Source organism: Trematomus bernacchii, unplaced genomic scaffold (genome assembly GCF_902827165.1).
Source record: "Trematomus bernacchii unplaced genomic scaffold, fTreBer1.1, whole genome shotgun sequence".
NCBI classification, from domain to species: Eukaryota; Metazoa; Chordata; class Actinopteri; order Perciformes; family Nototheniidae; genus Trematomus; species Trematomus bernacchii.
Genome location: NW_022987613.1, coordinates 321,118 through 340,281, shown reverse-complemented (window position 1 = coordinate 340,281; position 19,164 = coordinate 321,118). Strand labels below are relative to the sequence as shown.

Below are 19,164 nucleotides of genomic sequence, written 5' to 3'. Positions count from 1 at the left end.
AATACCTTAATGATATGTTTCCACTTCATGAATTAGCACAAACTGTTTTAAGAAGGTATGACTTTTTGAAAAAACTGCTAAAGGTGTTTGAAGAAATGAATGCAATATTTAGCTTTTTCATTATATATTACTTTATGCACAGGCTTTTTATATTTCTGTCTTTGATCACAAACAGATCCTTAAAGAAACTCCAGGAGTATGGCATCTGATCAATTGGGTTCATGTTTGCCTGAAATCTGTTTTGCAGAACTCACACAAGTAAAAGTCCTGCATTCAAAATGTTACTCAAGTACTCAGATCTTGTACTTGTGTATCTTTTGTGTGTGTGTGTGTGTGTGTGTGTGTGTGTGTGTGTGTGTGTGTGTGTGTGTGTGTGTGTGTGTGTGTGTGTGTGTGTGTGTGTGTGTGTGTGTGTGTGTGTGTGTGTAGCTTTGTTGGGATTGGCTGCTGCTGCTGAGGTGGAATTTTCGTGAGATTTTTAAACGTGTAATAACAAGTTTCTCCGGAGAAAATTAAGTGCGCTGTGAATCTCTGTCAGCCTCTGAGCACCAAGGGTGTGTGTGTGTGTGTGTGTGTGTGTGTGTGTGTGTGTGTGTGTGTGTGTGTGTGTGTGTGTGTGTGTGTGTGTGTGTGTGTGTGTCTCTGTCAGCCTCTGAGCTCTGTAGGGAAAAACACAGTGATACAAAGTTGCACTTATATAACTGAGGAGCTTGAATTTGAGTTTTAACTTCAGATACGAAAACACATGAATCAAAAATATAAAACAATATTATTACCAGAGAGTACTCAGACGTTGTATTGTACTTGGGTAAAAGTATAAGTACTCAGATCTTGTACTTGAGTAAAAGTAGAAGTACCAGAGTGTAGGAGTACTCAGTTACAGTAAAAGTCCTGTATTCAAAATGTTCCTCAAGCTAAAGTAGAACATTATAAATACATGTAGTGGACTAAAAGTACACCATTTACCTCAGAACTGTAGAGGGGTAGAAGTACTAAGTAGTATACAATGGAAATACTCAAGTAAAGTAGTGTTTATGTTCTAAAAATTGTACTTAAGTCACAGTACTTGAGTAAATGTACTTAGTTACTTTACACCACTGGTAATAATTCATATTTTAATATCACAAATGTGACAGTTTACAATCACCATAACCAAACTAAAACAGTGCTCAGTTGAATAAATACTGTATATAAAGTAAACACAAAAAATAAAAATACCAGAACTTTTGATATGTTGTTCTGATAGATATGAACATTTTGGAGAACTAAAAGTATAATGATGAATATCTTCCAACTTTAAAAGCACCAAAGATCTGCAGCAGAAAATAACCCCTAAAACATATTGTCCAAATCTTCAGCGTCCATGAAATAGTTTACCCTTAAAAAATTAGAGAAGATATTTATTTTAGTGCGTATTTGAATGTAGTCAATACTAATGTAAACATGTTTGTGGTAAACAAGCTTTTTTACAGTAAACATTTATACAATCTTAAACATTTGTACAATGCAGTCACACAATGTAAAAGTTCCTTCATTTTTCACACGTGTTTTCAAGTCATCATTTGATCCGTAAAGCTGATTCCCGTTGTCAAAAACAATGACAAAGAAAACAAGACTTAATAACGCCTAAAACCAACATTATTTAAATTCTGTGTACTGTGTTTATAATGTTCCTGAGGTAGGTGAGAATACATGTGGTTTTAAAATAGTGATATAAAAAGATGTAGCCAGGATAAGTATCAAATAGTACCGATGGTATGTATTACTTCATCGCTTTTGTTGATGTAATACTCATCTTCGCCACAAGAGGGGAAACTATGCTTGGGGAAATTAAAGTCAGCCTCTTGTGGCCAAAATGAAAACTACAACACACAGAAAACCACTCAAACTTAGAAGTAATGGTTAGAAAATAATAAATTAAAAATGTCACCGTGCATCTTTGTTTCCCTGCCAATGTTTTTACAGATTACAAATAAAATAGGGAGCTGAATAAATAATAAAATGTGTTTTTAACGGATTCTTTTTAATTTAGGAACTGAAATATGTATTTATATTTATTCCATTCACCTGTAAACTTTTCCCCTGTGATGTTTGTAGAGATTTAGTTTTTTAAATACAGAACTAAGACACATATTCCCTTTCTTTTCACCTCTTCTTATCTCATAAACACAGGAGAGAAAACCCTTTGGATCAGACTTAGAAAACAGAAAAATAAAACTGTCCTCTCAGTGCTTTAATAACTGTAATCACTGAAACTGTGATGTGATGGAGAAGTTGTGTCCAGTCTCACAGACCATAATATGTTATTTAACATATCCTTAAAATAGTTTAAATAAGTTATAAATATATATAAAAGCACTATTTCTTGCTGTTTTAATGAAAATAAAAAAAACTTCTGCACCATTTAAACCAAAGCAAACTCCTCGTATGTGTAATAATAATAATATTAATATTAATTCATTCTATTTAGAGGCGCCTCTCAAAGCACTCAAGGACACCTTACAATTCATAGAATGAGGTTTAAGACAGTACAAAAGGATGTGACAGGGGACATGTAGCACTGCAGTGAGGAGGCTGATCTGAACAGGTGGGATTTGAGGAGGGACTTGAATGTGGTGACTGTGTAAACCTGTACTTGGTAATAAAACTGGTTCTGGTTCTGATCTGGACCAGCGGGCTGTAATCCTGCAGGTCCACTCTGGTTCTGGTTCTGGTTCAGATCTGGACCAGCGGGCTGTAGTCCTGCAGGTCTACTCTGGTTCTGGTTCAGATCTGGACCAGCGGGCTGTAGTCCTGCAGGTCTACTCTGGTTCTGGTTCTGGTTCAAATCTGGACCAGCGGGCTGTAGTCCTGCAGGTCCACTCTGGTTCTGGTTCTGATTCAAATCTGGACCAGCGGGCTGTAGTCCTGCAGGTCTACTCTGGTTCTGGTTCTGGTTCAAATCTGGACCAGCGGGCTGTAGTCCTGCAGGTCTACTCTGGTTCTGGTTCTGGTTCAAATCTGGACCAGCGGGCTGTAGTCCTGCAGGTCTACTCTGGTTCTGGTTCTGGTTCAAATCTGGACCAGCGGGCTGTAGTCCTGCAGGTCCACTCTGGTTCTGGTTCTGGTTCTGGTTCAGATCTGGACCAGCGGGCTGTAGTCCTGTAGGTCCACTCTGGTTCTGGTTCAGATCTGGACCAGCGGGGTGTAGTCTTGCAGGTCCACTCTGCGAGCGTCTCCGAACACGATGAAGACTGCGAGGCCGGAGACGTTCACCAGCGAGACGAGAGAGAAGATGGTGGCCCAGGAGAGCGTGACCTCGATCAGGAAACCAGACAGAGACACAAACACCAGGCCTGAGACAAGAAACACACATTATATATTATATCTGTTGGGAAAATACTGAATGTCCTCTTCCAATATCAGAGTGACATGATAACAAAGGTATCCCAACTGTAGCTGAGTACATGACAGGATGTATGATTACCTAGAAGAGCATCAGGACTGTTTGAGGCATATGATAGCTATGTGATTAACATGATGATTCAGCCTCTATGGAGATAGACATATGACAAGCATGCTCATTTCTGACGTGGAGCTAATCTGAAGTAAACATTGAATACTGCTTTCTATTCCTCCATCTTGTGACTGTGTAACTCCCTCTCTTGGATATCAGCATGTGAAGGACACTGTTCAGGAACTAGTTGATGCTCTGTATGTGATGACTACTTCCATTCTGGAGAGGATCACAAATACATGGATCCTGAGGTTGAAGCTCAAGCCGGGGACGAGTGACATTTTTCTAACAATATACAATATTTTAGAGATCCATACAGTAGCTGGGGACTTTAACTATATGTTGATGATAATACTTTTCTACTTTTACTTGAGTAACATTTTGAATGCAGGACTTTTACTGTCACAGAGTATTACTCAAGTATAAGATGTGAGCACTTCTCCCACCTCTGATTATAATATTGTTTTATATTTGTGATACATCGATTCGAAGGACAAGAGACTGTAGACTTTACATATATTACAGATAGATAAAAGTCATATTAAACATACCCATGAAAGCTCCCATCATATTCATGAAACCTGTAGAAACAAACAAAAACAAACACTAGAGGTTTATGCAATGTAAACAGCCACCAGTAAAATTGTAAGTTACTTGTACTTGAGTATTTCTATTTTCATCACATCTCAGAGGCAAATACTTGACTCTTTACTTCATTTTTTTAATACCATTACTGACGGGCTATAATCAACAAATCTACTATGAGGTTTTATTATAGAGAAAGCTAAACGTTAATTGATCCCTTATTGGTTTAATTCACATGATACCCGGCAGTGAAAGTGAATAATCTCCACATTAATGCATCAATAATCACATCTCAATAATAGGAAATGGGCCAATTACTTTTTTAATGCAGAGGCTGTATTCATTACAGTGTACTTATTCCCTGGTATTATAACTACTAAACTTCTAAATATCTAAGAGTACACTGACCGTAGAGGGCTCCGGCACACGAGGGGCTCAGATCCTGCACATTCACCGTCACACCACTGAAACACATATAAATCATCATGTTTACTACTACAGTACTACTACCACTACCATGGTAGTGGTAGTAGTAGCAGTAGCGGTAGTAGTGCACTACTACCACTACTGCTACTGCTACTACTACTACTGCTACTGCTACTGCTACTACTGCTACTGCTGCTACTACTACTACTGCTGCTACTTCTACTGCTACTGCTACTGCTACTACTACTACTGCTACTGCTACTGCTACTACTGCTACTGCTGCTACTACTACTACTGCTGCTACTTCTACTGCTACTGCTACTGCTGCTACTACTGCTACTACTGCTACTGCTACTGCTGCTACTTCTACTGCTACTGCTGCTACTGCTACTGCTACTGCTACTGCTGCTACTTCTACTGCTACTGCTACTGCTACTACTGCTACTGCTGCTACTACTACTACTGCTGCTACTTCTACTGCTACTGCTGCTACTGCTACTGCTACTGTTACTGCTGCTATTTCTACTGCTACTGCTACTGCTACTACTGCTACTTCTACTGCTACTGCTACTGCTACTACTGCTACTGCTACTGCTACTGCTGCTACTTCTACTGCTACTGCTACTGCTACTGCTGCTACTTCTACTGCTACTGCTACTGCTGCTACTGCTACTGCTACTACTGCTGCTGCTACTGCTGCTACTTCTACTGCTACTGCTACTGCTGCTACTTCTACTGCTACTGCTACTACTGCTACTGCTACTGCTACTGCTACTGCTGCTGCTACTGCTGCCACTACCACTGCCACTGCTACCGCTACCGCTACCGCTACCACTACTACCACCACTGCTACTGCTACTGCTACTGCTACTACTACTACTGCTACCGCTAGCTGCTACCACTACTGCTACCGCTACTACTACTACCACTTATATTTATTACTTATAAACATTATTTTGAGCAAATCCTATGAAATGAAAATACAAAATCCAACATGAATATCCTATCAACCAGTATTGTAAACTGTGCCATAGAGATACCCTGTGCACCATTATTCATACAACCATTACAAAGAGAGCTAATAAGTTAATACAATGAACTCGTTTTTGTGTTTAAATAATAATGAATTGTATTGACATGTATGCAGTGTGATTATGGTAGTGACTACAAAAAAACATTACATTATTTATTTAAAGGTGAGATTCGGGAAATATTGGTCTTTTTCAGAAATACAATATATTTATACAGTTTTGTAGATTTAACGTTTTTAGACAGTAAGTGTAAATATGCACATTGACATTGAATCTTATCTCGTTGCACTGTCATCGCTACGACCTCTGCTTTTACCGCTCTTATTTATTTGTGTCTATGTTTTTACTGCAGTGACGGGCCGTCTCCACGGCAGCGTTAAAAAATCTTGAAACGCTTCTGCCCATTCACTTTGAATGGGGTGACGTCACTTTTTTTCGCTTTCGCCGAAATGCATTGTGGGCAGGCGAGCGGAGATTCTCAGGATTTTCAAGATCCAAAGTTGAACAATGTTCAACTTTTGAAGCTGAGGAGGAAGCGTCAGCCAATCAAATCCCGTGTACGCAAATCTGACAGTTCAAGCTCTAGCCAATCAAACGACGTGTATGCTGGGAGAGACAGACCGCAGGTCATTTCCTCATATTCCAAAACATGGAGGAGAAATTAGCGGTAGCGAATCAATCACCCGGTGCTTTATGACCAGACCTACCGGGATATAAACCGGAGGAGCCAGGCATGGAGGGAGGTGGCAGAGACAGTGGTATGTTTTCGCCTGTTTTGGGGAGTTTATATCCAGTTTACTTCGGGCTTTTTGGCTTCATATGTCGCGGGCGGGAGATTCATGTGATTGGTTGATCGCAAAAAAATCCCCAAGCCTCAGATACGCCCACCTCCAAGATTTTTTTAACGCTGCCGTGGAGACGGCCCGTGAGAGTTGCCAAATAAATGTTGTTGTACTTCGTATGATGAAAATAAAGATATATTATATCATGGGGATTTTTGACTAACACAGATGTGAAAAACCCCGGCATCATCTTTACATATTACCTTATTCACATTTCATTGACTTGTCTTTAAAATGCATGAGAGATCATTGAGAGTTCACATTTTAAACACAGACAGAATGTATTTTTAATAACGTACCCGCTGGAGAAGTTGCTCAGACCGATGGCAGCAGAGATGAAGGTGACAGCCGAGAGAAAGGAGACGTCTCCAGACAGCAAGATGATGAACATACTGGAGACGCCCATGGCAAAGAACTGAGGGGGGAATGAGCAGGACAAATATTTAAAAAAAGGCAATTATCAGAATCTTAAAATGTACAATAATGCACTTCCTGTCAATTCATATTTAGATGTGTTTTCGTAATTAGAGTTAAAAGATCTGAGTACTTCTACTTTTACTCAAGTACAAGATCTGAGTACTTCTACTTTTACTGAAGTACAAGATCTGAGTACTTCTACTTTTACTGAAGTACAAGATCTGAGTACTTCTACTTTTACTGAAGTACAAGATCTGAGTACTTCTCCCACCTCTGGTTGATTTTTTGATTCATGTGTTTTCGTCATTAGAGTTGAAACTGCTTTTTATATAATTACTGACACACACACACACACACACACACACACACACACACACACACACACACACACACACACACACACACACCACACACACACACACACACACACACACACAACACACACACACACACACACACACACACACACACCACACACACACACACACACCACACACACACACACACACACACACACACACACACACACACACACACACACACACACACACACACACACACACACACACACACACACACACACACACACACACACACACACACACACTTCTCCTTGGTGCTCAGAGGCTGACAGAGACACACACCTCAGGAGAAACTTGTTATTACACGTTTAAAAATCTCACAGAAATTCCACCTCAGCAGCAGCAGCCAATCACAACAGAGCTTCATCACACACACGCACGCACACATACACACACACACGCGCACACACACACACACACACACACACACACACACACACACACACACACACACACACACACACACACACACACACACACACACACACACACACACACGCACACACAAAGGAACTAAGGGAGACCAGGGACCAAGATGTTGTTTATTATTTTTTTCATCAACTTTGGTCTCACTTTGTTTATACTTTTTAAAACTATTGTCAAATAGTTATTTTTGTGAACATTTATTGTTTTGGAGAAAGGGAACACAGGGATTTGAGCCTTTGCAGACCATGTTCATGCACTAAAAACCTATATATTTATTCGACTTACCTGCATTATCTTTCTCACCAACGAGACACCATATCCTACAGAGGAAAAAAGAAATGTGAACTTTAATGTTTCTGTATGAAAGGTACAGTAACTCGCCTCCAAATGCACATAATACAAAAAAATAACACTTGTTCAATAATAATAATACATGGGATTTTTATAGCACTTTTCCTAAAGCTCAAAGACACTTTACATAAAATCTGAACAGAAACAAAACAAATATAATCATAATATAATACCTTGGCGTATTAGAACATCTGAGAAATACCCTCCTGCCAGTGCTGATGGGATGGCAACAGCCCACGGCACCACGTTGTACACCCAGCCCTGCAAGAGAGCACACGTTAGTGACTGTCAGCGTGAAGAGTCTAGTGTAGAGATTACTGGCTGAACACAGTGGATAATAACAAATACCGAGGCGTGTGGAAACGATTCTTTAAAGTACGTCGGCAACCAGGATAATAAAGTGCACGAAGAGCTGCTATGACACATGTGGGCGAAGATCATGGCCCTGTAGGAAGGAGGGAAAGAGAGGTTATAAACTCACAACAAATATAAAACTACTACTAGTACTCAGATCTTGTACTTGAGTAAAAGTAGAAGTACTCAGATCTTGTACTTGAGTAAAAGTAGAAGTACTCAGATCTTGTACTTGAGTAAAAGTAGAAGTACTCAGATCTTGTAGTAAAAGTAGAAGTACTCAGATCTTGTACTTCAGTAAAAGTAGAAGTACTCAGATCTTGTACTTGAGTAAAAGTAGAAGTACTCAGATCTTGTACTTGAGTAAAAGTAGAAGTACTCAGATCTTGTACTTGAGTGTACCAGAGTGTAGGAATACTCTGTTACAGTAAAAGTCCTGCATTCAAAATGTTCCTCAAGTAAAAGTAGAAAAGTATTCTCATCAAAATATAGTTAAAGTAGCGACAGTAAAAGTAGTCATTGTGCAGATTGGTCCATTTCAGAATAATATATATGATATGTTTTATAATGATTGATCATGAAAGTGTTCTCAAAGCTGGTAAAGGTGCAGCTAGTTTGAATGACTTTGTATACTGCAGGGTAGCTTGTGGATTTACTCCAGGTGGAACTAAAGTCTGATTTAACACTTGGTTATATTTCACATCATTCATCCACATCTGTAAAGTAACTAAAGGGATTAAATACATGTAGTGGAGGAGAAGTACAAAACAGCATACAATGGAAATACTCAAGTAAAGTACAAGTACCTTAGACGTGTACTTAAGTACTTGAGTAAATCTACTTAGTGACTTGACACCTCTGCAGAAAGTAAATAAAGTATATAAAGCCGTACCAGACGGGCGGCTTCTTGACGAGACTCAGCCATCTGGATAAACTCCACTGAGGGTCTTTCGGGTCCTTCTGCCTCGGGGGTACTTCTACTCCTGAAACACACATCAATGAATGAGATGCATGAGGAAAAACACAACATAACACTGTGTATCATGAAAATCATTGCACTGTTTATCATGCAGCAACAACAACAGGAAGTGTGATGAAGTAAACAACTATTTACAACAGACTGGAAATGTAATTTAAATAATAACACATATGATAACATATATATTCCCCAGGATGTGATATTACATTATTCTGAATTTGATAGGGGACATGGAGACAGCATATTTAATTTGGATAATCTGAATATTTTGAGGCTTTTATTGAAAGATATTTTGTATTTTAAAACAAGTTCATGTTGCATTTTGTTGTACTTTAGGATAATCTGTTAGACTTGTACGCAGCACTCTTTGAATTAGAAAAATTGATATTTAAAAAGACAGTTGTTGTTAATTGTTGTCTTCATGCATGTACACAGCATGTTTGGACTAAGCCTAACAATTGGTGTTTTCAACCTGTGTATTTCTCGCTCTGTGAAACTAGCCAAACGTTTGGTTTACAGATTCATGCCAATCATTGGACACATACATTTTGTTAAAGGAGAAAAACAATTACTTAAAGGGGACCTATCATGGAAAATGCACTTTTGTACGTCTTTTCTACATGAATATGTGTCTCCGGTGTTCCAGGGAACTCACCAAGTGTCAGAAAACACAACCCTCTCTATTTTCCTCCATACCCAAATCTCTAAAAAAAGGGGCTGCAACGGATCTGATAAAAACTGATCCAGATTTGAACACTGTCCTGACGTCAGGACGGTGGCGCTACGGCTATTGGGCCAACTCCACCAATCAGGAGGAGACAGCCACGGACATTGCCGTTCGAAAGCGCTGGAGACGCTGTAGTACATATGCCAGGCCTGTAAGTGGTGCTGTTCTCACTGAATCTGCCCTTGCTAAAACAGAGCTAAAAAATGTCAAATTGAGCAAAATGAGGCATGGCTAAAATGCATGATCTGTTTGGTATTTTGAAAAAAAAAAAGTATAAATATGCCTTATATAGGTATGGTCCTACACTATATTATTCAAATATAGCATGATAGGTCCACTTCAAATAAATAAAATAAGGGAAGACAATCTTTGTTTGCCCGGTCCGCCATTGCTGGAAAACTGGAAAATGTATGAAGGCACGGGAATATAAGTATATAAGTATATGTTCATTAACCCCCAGACACAGAGCCGCTTCTCGGTGTGTATGTTGGCATCGGACACAAAAACTAAAACAGTCTTGTTCCATAAATGAAAAATGCAGAAAATCCAGTTGTAAATATTTTGTTGTTGTTGATGTCTTGTGTCTTTTTTCAGCCCTTCCAATCAAACACAATTGGGTGCATGGATCACATGAATCACTCAATCAACTTAGTAATAATGCATTCAACAATCATCTTCATTTGATCCCAAACAGACCTTTTCTGAATATAAAGACCAGGTTTAAAATGGCGAAGCTCCTCTTTAAGTTTCACTTCTGCAACATGCAGTTTGTCCCGTCTGAAGTATTTGAATGTGGGCGATAACGGGCGTTCAGCGGGACGATAACATTCAAAACAGGTCAATTAGAGCCGCGACACAACAACAATAGACGACCTGTTGTCCTGTTGCATTCTGGGAGTGTAGGTTCTGTACCTTTCAGTAAACACAGCCAGACGACGAGAGCCCAGAGTCCGGCCAGAGCTCCGATGCTGTAAAACAAACTCTCCCAGCCGTACTCCTCCAGCATCAGAGAGCCCATCCCCCCCGCCGTCAGAGCCCTGAGACAGCAGCAGAAAGCCGTCAGACATGGAGTGTGTGTGTGTGTGTGTGTGTGTGTGGGTGTGTGCGTGGGTGTGTGTGTATGTGGGTGTGGGTGTGGGTGTGGGTGTGTGCGTGTGTGTGTGTGTGTATGTGGGTGTGTGTGTGTATGTGGGTGTGTGTGTGTGTATGTGTGTGTGTGTGTGTATGTGGGTGTGTGTGTGTGTGTGGGTGTGTGCGTGTGCGTGGGTGTGGGTGTGGGTGTGGATGGGTGTGGGTGGTGTTAGAAGAAGTACTCAGATCCGTTACTTTAGTAAAAGTACAAATACTATGGTTTTAAAATACTCCACTACAAGTAAAGGTTTCCACTGAAACCACATTTTTACGTAAATAAAAGTACAAAAGTGTTATTAGCTTTGTACTTCAATTATCAAAAGTAAAAGTACTCATTATGCAGAATGAGTACTTATGGCAGTGTCTTATTATTTTAAACCTAGTTTTTATTTTATCCGTATTTATAGATGTAATAATCTATTCAGTATTATAGTTTTGCATGTACAAAGTAACTATGAAAGTGAAATAAATGTAATGCAGTAGAAGTACACAGTAGCATTACATGGAAGTATGTCAAAAAAGTACTTAAGTACAGCACATGAGTAAATGCAATTAAGTACTTTCCACCACTGTGTGTGTGTGTGTGCGTGTGCGTGTGCGTGTGCGTGTGCGTGTGCGTGTGCGTGTGCGTGTGTGTGTGTGTGTGTGTGTGTGTGTGTTACCCCAGATTTGCCCCACTGTTCATGGCGCTAATCATAAATCCTCTCTCTCCTTCCAGAACTCTCTGAGAGCAGAGGCTGGCCAAAGACGGAAAAAAAACTCCTATAAGACATTACGTTACACACTCAGTTTCCTCAGATATCATCATTCATACAGTCAAGCTCGTATTACAATCAACAAAACAGAGAAATGGGACGCTTTCACTCTCACATTAGGGATACAAGTTTAATTGATAAGGAAGGATGAAGCTCAGAACAAGGAAGAACATATTCAGCTAACACCTATACCAACAATGATGTAATACACCAGTGTGCAATACATACTTAAATACCAGTAATCATAGTATTTACTACTGTCATCCTGCAGCTACTTCAATACTTTCTACTTGTTTCACTCACGTGTATACTGTAATGCTGCTACTTGGAGTGTCATTATTATTAGATGTTAGATAATGTGTGTGCATGCCACTTTTCTAAATACTGTTTTGATCTTGTCTGTATCATTATTGTCTCTTTGCTGTAACTTTCTAAATGTCCCCTCTTTGGGACGAATAGAGGAATTCTGATTCAATAGGATCCCTATTTCATGGCAGGAACACCCATTATCCGTCACTGATGGAAATCAGAATCAGAAATAGGTTTATTACCAAGTAGGTTAACACATACGAGGAATTTAACAAAATTAAAAACACAGAAAACTATTTGAAGAAAACTGTAATAACAATTAAAAAAAATACAGTAAATTATAGCAGTATGAATATGATTGAAATCGTGGAAATAAAATTGGAATAAAATATGTACAGTAATGAAAGACAACATAATTGTAAACATTGTGTGTATTAAAGGTCCCCTATTATACTGTTTTTCATCAATATATCACAGGTCTCAGATATATACAGAGCCTGTCTCTGATTGGCTGAAACACCAAACAGATCATTGCAGCATTACCCATAATCCCCTCTGTTTCAGCCCTGTTTCCAAAGTGCTGATTCTCTGTCTGTTACTTCAGATGAAAATAAGGAGCCCCTCCCCACGCCCCTCTGAGAGAGATTTGGTTACAAAGAACTCAATGGTGCTCTAGGAGGAGATTCAGGTGATAAGGGGGGGGGGGGGGGGGGGGGGGGGGGGGGGGGGGGGGGGGTTACCTGGGTGCTGATTGGCTAATGGTTACACAAGACAAAACATCGTTATGACATCATAAAGTGGCCCAAATGTGATCAGCTCATTTTCAGACAGGTTTTTATAGAAATGGATCAGGACAAAAAGAGAGAGAATCTTTGTTCCTGAAACTTTCAGAGTCTCTTTCCACTTCCTTTAATGTGTGTGTGCAAACAGACTTAGTGGAGGTCTTGGTATCTCCCTATAACGTGAACAGTACTCACCCTGTGTGAGTCCCATGAGGAACCTGGCGAGGGTCATGAGAGCGAGGGTGTGAGATCCTAAATGAGCCAGCAGAGGAGTCACAGCTGTGATCAGAGCCCAGGAGGCGGCCGAGACGAAGAGGACGCGCTCCCCTCCCACCCTGAGGCAACACACAGAGAAGAGGTTATCAAAAAGATGTACATGAAATCATTCCTGCCTACTGCAATAACTCTGTGCACCATATCCCCTTCTGTGATTGGTTTATTAAAGAGTATTCTAATGTATTCTGTATATTTTATAATGTTTAGATTCTCCTGAATATAGGCCTTTTTTTCTGAGAATATGTACTGTATTTTTTTCTTTTCATGTGGCCCTAATCCTCTTCCGTAATTTTTCAAATGATGTGCACTGCCTTGTTTTAACATGCTGCTGATGTCCCAATGTAAGCTCAATAAAGTGAATCTCATCTTATCATTTGAAGTCTTAATTCCCTACTTGTCACTGGCGTGTCCTCCCAGGATCTGAGTGAAGCAGTAGCCCCAGAAGAATCCCCCCAGAACCAGACCCGAGTCGATCTTGCTCCAGTGGAAGGTGGCGGCCATGGACACGGAGCAGATGGGCATCGCCATGCGGGAGCAGAACAGCAGGCACGTTCCCAAAAACAGCATCACCGTCCACTTCTGAGCCAGAGGTCTGCAAGGTAGGGAACATTTATCTGTAAAGCACATCTCAACAAGAGGTAACATCAAAGTGTTTTACAAAAAATGTGTATAAAAATAATAAAAGTTACAATGCTTATGGTGGAAATTCTTGATATTAACTAATCAAAGAGATGTCTTTCTGGTTCTTTAATCTTTTGCAAAAGATGCACACAACATGAAGAGCAATGTCCATTACATGCTGGGAGTTTGTTTGTTCCAGATATATGGGCGACTGTGGCTGAGAGGGAGTGCGGTCGTCTTTCAATCAGCAGGTTGTTGGTTCGATCCCAGCCAATACAGTGTGTGTGTGTGTGTGTGTGTGTGTGTGTGTGTGTGTGTGTGTGTGTGTGTGTGTGTGGTGTGTGTGTGTGTGTGTGTGTGTGTGTGTGTGTGTGTGTGTGTGTGTGTGTGTGTGTGTGTGTGTGTGTGTGATAGCTTCCCTAGAGCAAATGGTGCTGCTCTGCATGAATGAGGTGTGAATGGGTGAATGACTCGTAGTATGTAAAGAGCTTTGAGCGGTCGAAGAGAACTGATAAAGAGATATATAAGTACAGTCCATTAACTATTTATATGGATCATAAAAGACAAACGGTAGTATTTTTGAAGTAAATTTGACAGACAGGAAGTTGGTGCAAAGACCTCAAATCCCCCAAAACACAACAGTTGTCGACTAGTCTACTGAAGATAAATGCATGGACACGTTTTTCCAAATCCTGCTGACACAAGCTATCTTCAATCCTGGATATATCGGTCAGGTAATAGTAGGATGACTCGTCTGCTGAAATTGATGTCTGAGTCTTTGACTACACCTAGACTTCTGGGCCTGTCTGTGGCTTTTAATCACACCTCGTTGGCTCCGATAACAATCATTTGTCTGTTTAATTAAAGATGGTTCGGACACATCGATTTGTTCAATGCATTTGCTCAGTGCTTGTAATGAACCACAGTTCCCTGGCAAGATGGTTGGACATTTGTGTGTCATCTGCATGAAATAACATCATTTGTTGTTGTTTTTAAATCTACGTAAGTGAAAGCTTGTATATGTTAAAGACAAGAGGCCCCAGGATGGAGCCTTGAGGAACTCCTCTAGTCATATTTGTATAATCAGATGTGTTGTTACCTAAAGACAAGAAGTATTCCAAGTTATTTAAAGGACACCTGAACATCAGCAGGAGAGGACTCTTTAAAGTAGAGACACTACATACTGATATACACCTGAACATCAGCAGGAGAGGACTCTTTAAAGTAGAGACACTACATACTGATATACACCTGAACATCAGCAGGAGAGGACTCTTTAAAGTAGAGACACTACATACTGATATACACCTGAACATCAGCAGGAGAGGACTCTTTGAAGTAGAGACACTACATACTGATATACACCTGAACAACAGCAGGAGAGAACTCTTTAAAGTAGAGACACTACATACTGATATACACCTGAACATCAGCAGGAGAGGACTCTTTAAAGTAGAGACACTACATACTGATATACACCTGAACATCAGCAGGAGAGGACTCTTTAAAGTAGAGACACTACATACTGATATACAACTGAACATCAGCAGGAGAGGACTCTTTAAAGTAGAGACACTACATACCGATACACACCTGAACATCAGCAGGAGAGGACTCTTTAAAGTAGAGACACTACATACTGATATACACCTGAACATCAGCAGGAGAGGACTCTTTAAAGTAGAGACACTACATACTGATATACACCTGAACATCAGCAGGAGAGGACTCTTTAAAGTAGAGACACTACATACTGATATACACCTGAACATCAGCAGGAGAGGACTCTTTAAAGTAGAGACACTACATACTGATATACACCTGAACACCAGCAGGAGAGGACTCTTTAAAGTAGAGACACTACATACTGATATACAACTGAACATCAGCAGGAGAGGACTATTTAAAGTAGAGACACATACTGATATACACCTGAACATCAGCAGGAGAGGACTCTTTAAAGTAGAGACACTACATACTGATATACACATGAACATCAGCAGGAGAGGACTCTTTAAAGTAGAGACACTACATACTGATATACACCTGAATATCAGCAGGAGAGGACTCTTTAAAGTAGAGACACTACATACTGATATACACCTGAACATCAGCAGGAGAGGACTCTTTAAAGTAGAGACACTACATACTGATATACACCTGAACATCAGCAGGAGAGGACTCTTTAAAGTAGAGACACTACATACTGATATACATCTGAACATCAGCAGGCGAGGACTCTTTAAAGTAGAGACACTACATACTGATATACACCTGAACATCAGCAGGAGAGGACTCTTTAAAGTAGAGACACTACATACTGATATACACCTGAACATCAGCAGGAGAGGACTCTTTAAAGTAGAGACACTACATACTGATATACACCTGAACACCAGCAGGAGAGGACTCTTTAAAGTAGAGACACTACATACTGATATACAACTGAACATCAGCAGGAGAGGACTATTTAAAGTAGAGACACATACTGATATACACCTGAACATCAGCAGGAGAGGACTCTTAAAGTAGAGACACTACATACTGATATACACATGAAACATCAGCAGGAGAGGACTCTTTAAAGTAGAGACACTACATACTGATATACACCTGAATATCAGCAGGAGAGGACTCTTTAAAGTAGAGACACTACATACTGATATACACCTGAACATCAGCAGGAGAGGACTCTTTAAAGTAGAGACACTACATACTGATATACACCTGAACATCAGCAGGAGAGGACTCTTTAAAGTAGAGACACTACATACTGATATACATCTGAACATCAGCAGGCGAGGACTCTTTAAAGTAGAGACACTACATACTGATATACACCTGAACATCAGCAGGAGAGGACTCTTTAAGTAGAGACACTACATACTGATATACACCTGAACATCAGCAGGAGAGGACTCTTTAAAGTTTTTCCAGTCAAACTAATTATTTAATGGAAGACCGTGTCTAATGCAGCACGGACCTTTAATACAGACACCTTATAAACATGAAGGGAAACCGGTTTTAATAATTGACGTGGATCATTTTTGCGTCCTGGTGAAAACCAATATACACACACTGGAAAAAATGCTGCTCCAAAAACAAGTAAATATATAATGAAAACAAGGTGTTTTCGCTTTTAATAAGTGAACAAATCTGCTAAAAGAACAAAATGACTTAAGTAAAGATGGGATAATTAAATAAATGAGATCTTGTATTTAGCTGGGAAAACTTATTTTGAACTACATTTGACGAGAATCAGGGAATTTGTAACAAAAAAAGCCAGAAATGCTTTAGACATTTTCTGTTTTCTGATGTTAGTTGGAGATTTTCCTCTAAAATAAGATGTTTTTAAGAGACTTTGACTTAATAAGATGCTTAAGATGCCTGGTCTAAAAACAAGACTGAAGTTATTAAGTCTTATATCAAGTGTAACGACATATTCTGACTAGAAATTAGACAAATATACTTGGCAATTTTACATGTTTGCAGTGCATGTAGAGACACAAGGGCCAAACCGGTAACATCAACTGCTACTGAAACAACAGTCTGTTCTCCCAGCAGTGCTCTGAGCCAAATGCTAACACCAGCATGCTACACGGTCACTATTCAAATATTAAAGGATCATTTATTTATCTGCAACACAGGGTTTGCATGCTACACAAGAAAAACATGAAGTGACTTTGGTTTTGCATGGGGAAAACAAACAGTGGCTATTTAAACATTGGGGACTTTCCATTGGTTCACAACGGCCTCCTTAAGAATGTGCAGTGCAGGCTCCAAAATAAGCTCACTTTATGGCTCAATTCAGCCCAACTTGTGAATTATTGCGACATTTTATATTGTTTTATATTTGTTGGTAAGTCATAATACTGAAATACGTAGAATTGTATGCTATACTGTATGTAGGATCCTTAATGCTTAATTATGTGAGTACCATTTAGCATTTTAACAATACAATTAAATACAATAGGCGGTTTTGTTTGGCTGATACCCCTCCATTAAGTTTCAGTTTGGATCTTCAAAGGGAACAAGTTTATGCCCTTCTGCTGTTGGTTACTGTTGCGTGAAGAGGGTATTGAAATACCGCTGTTTTTCTTCCTGATAACGCCTGTATGCAAATATTCAGCAGGTATTATGTTCACCATGTTTACCACCTATTATTTGCTCAGTAGCACTAAACTCAAAGTAGACAAGGCTGATAGTATTGGAAGCATTAACATGTTGAAAAGCTATGAAGCCTCTATATACTGTGTATATATAGATACACTGATCCTCTGGTAAAAGCTCTTGTATTTGCAGTTTTACAATCTTTGTCTGTGGCTCAAGTCAGATTTAAAAACACATCCTTTAAAAACAGCTTATTGCAACGTGTCTTTCCAAAGAGAAAGAAATGGAGATATTTGAGACTCAAAGGATTACCAAAGTAAATGTTATTCATCCTCTGGGGACCATAACTATCTGTCAGTGTCACAATATATAAAAACAACTCAAATGTAAAACTAGTAATCTGCTTCTACAGGGTTCATACTGTAATGCAGCAGTACGACCGTAAAATAAAGTAAGTACAAATCAAAGATAAACAAAGTAAGGGGCAGTATTTTAAAAGTAAGTGAACCTATAAAAGTGAAGTAGCAGCCAGAAGCATTATTTCACAATGACTAACTCATTTTAAGAACCATGTCATGTTAAGCGGCTGTTTCCACATGTTTTAGATTCCTGTTCCAGAGCCTGCAGTGTTCTCTGGGTCTCACCTGGGCCACAGCTTCCTGTCCTCTCCGCTGGAAACACGTCCTCCATACATCTCACAATCCAGCTGAGGATAGCTCAGGTGTTTCCTGCCGTCTCTGGCCGTGTGTCTGTCCTCCATGTGATCAGATCAGTGTTTCCTTCAGTGTCTGATCCGCTCTGAGAGTACTTCAGCTCTCCCTCCCCGTCTTCCTCCTCCTCCTCCTCCTCCTCTTCCTCTCACTGGCAGGACAAACAGGTACAACTTGTTGAAACAAAACCCAGAAAGAGAAGCTGCTCGTGATTTGCAGGAGGTTTCACAGAGAGGAAGAACATTTGAATATTTCCCCAGTAGAGGACAGGAAGCTCTGCTGTATATCAGAGAGGGCAAAGTACACACATCTTTACTCAAGGAGAAGTACAGATACTCGTGTTTAAAGTACTCTGGTCAAAGTAGAAGTACTGACTAAACTTCTTTACTCAAGTCAAAGTAAAGAGGCTTTGAAATGTACTTCAGTAAAAAGTACCCATAACTAGCAGCTGTTTTAAAGAGTACCTGACCTCCC

At 39.8% G+C, this 19,164-nt stretch overlaps 1 protein-coding gene across 1 annotated transcript; it reads right to left on the bottom strand.

The window, feature by feature from the left end:
* Nucleotides 1-3,041: 3,041 nt before the first annotated feature.
* LOC117483706 (solute carrier family 17 member 9-like) lies at nt 3,042-18,815 on the bottom strand. The gene is made up of 13 exons (XM_034132061.1): nt 18,625-18,815; nt 13,644-13,841; nt 13,169-13,308; nt 11,790-11,889; nt 10,909-11,033; nt 9,183-9,273; nt 8,285-8,381; nt 8,110-8,197; nt 7,871-7,905; nt 6,680-6,795; nt 4,490-4,545; nt 4,048-4,077; nt 3,042-3,335 (listed from the first exon to the last, which is right to left on the bottom strand). The coding sequence occupies exons 1-13, from the start codon at nt 18,738-18,740 to the stop codon at nt 3,166-3,168; spliced, it is 1,362 nt and encodes a 453-aa protein (XP_033987952.1). The 5' UTR covers nt 18,741-18,815; the 3' UTR covers nt 3,042-3,165.
* Between the last annotated feature and the right edge of the window lie 349 nt (nt 18,816-19,164).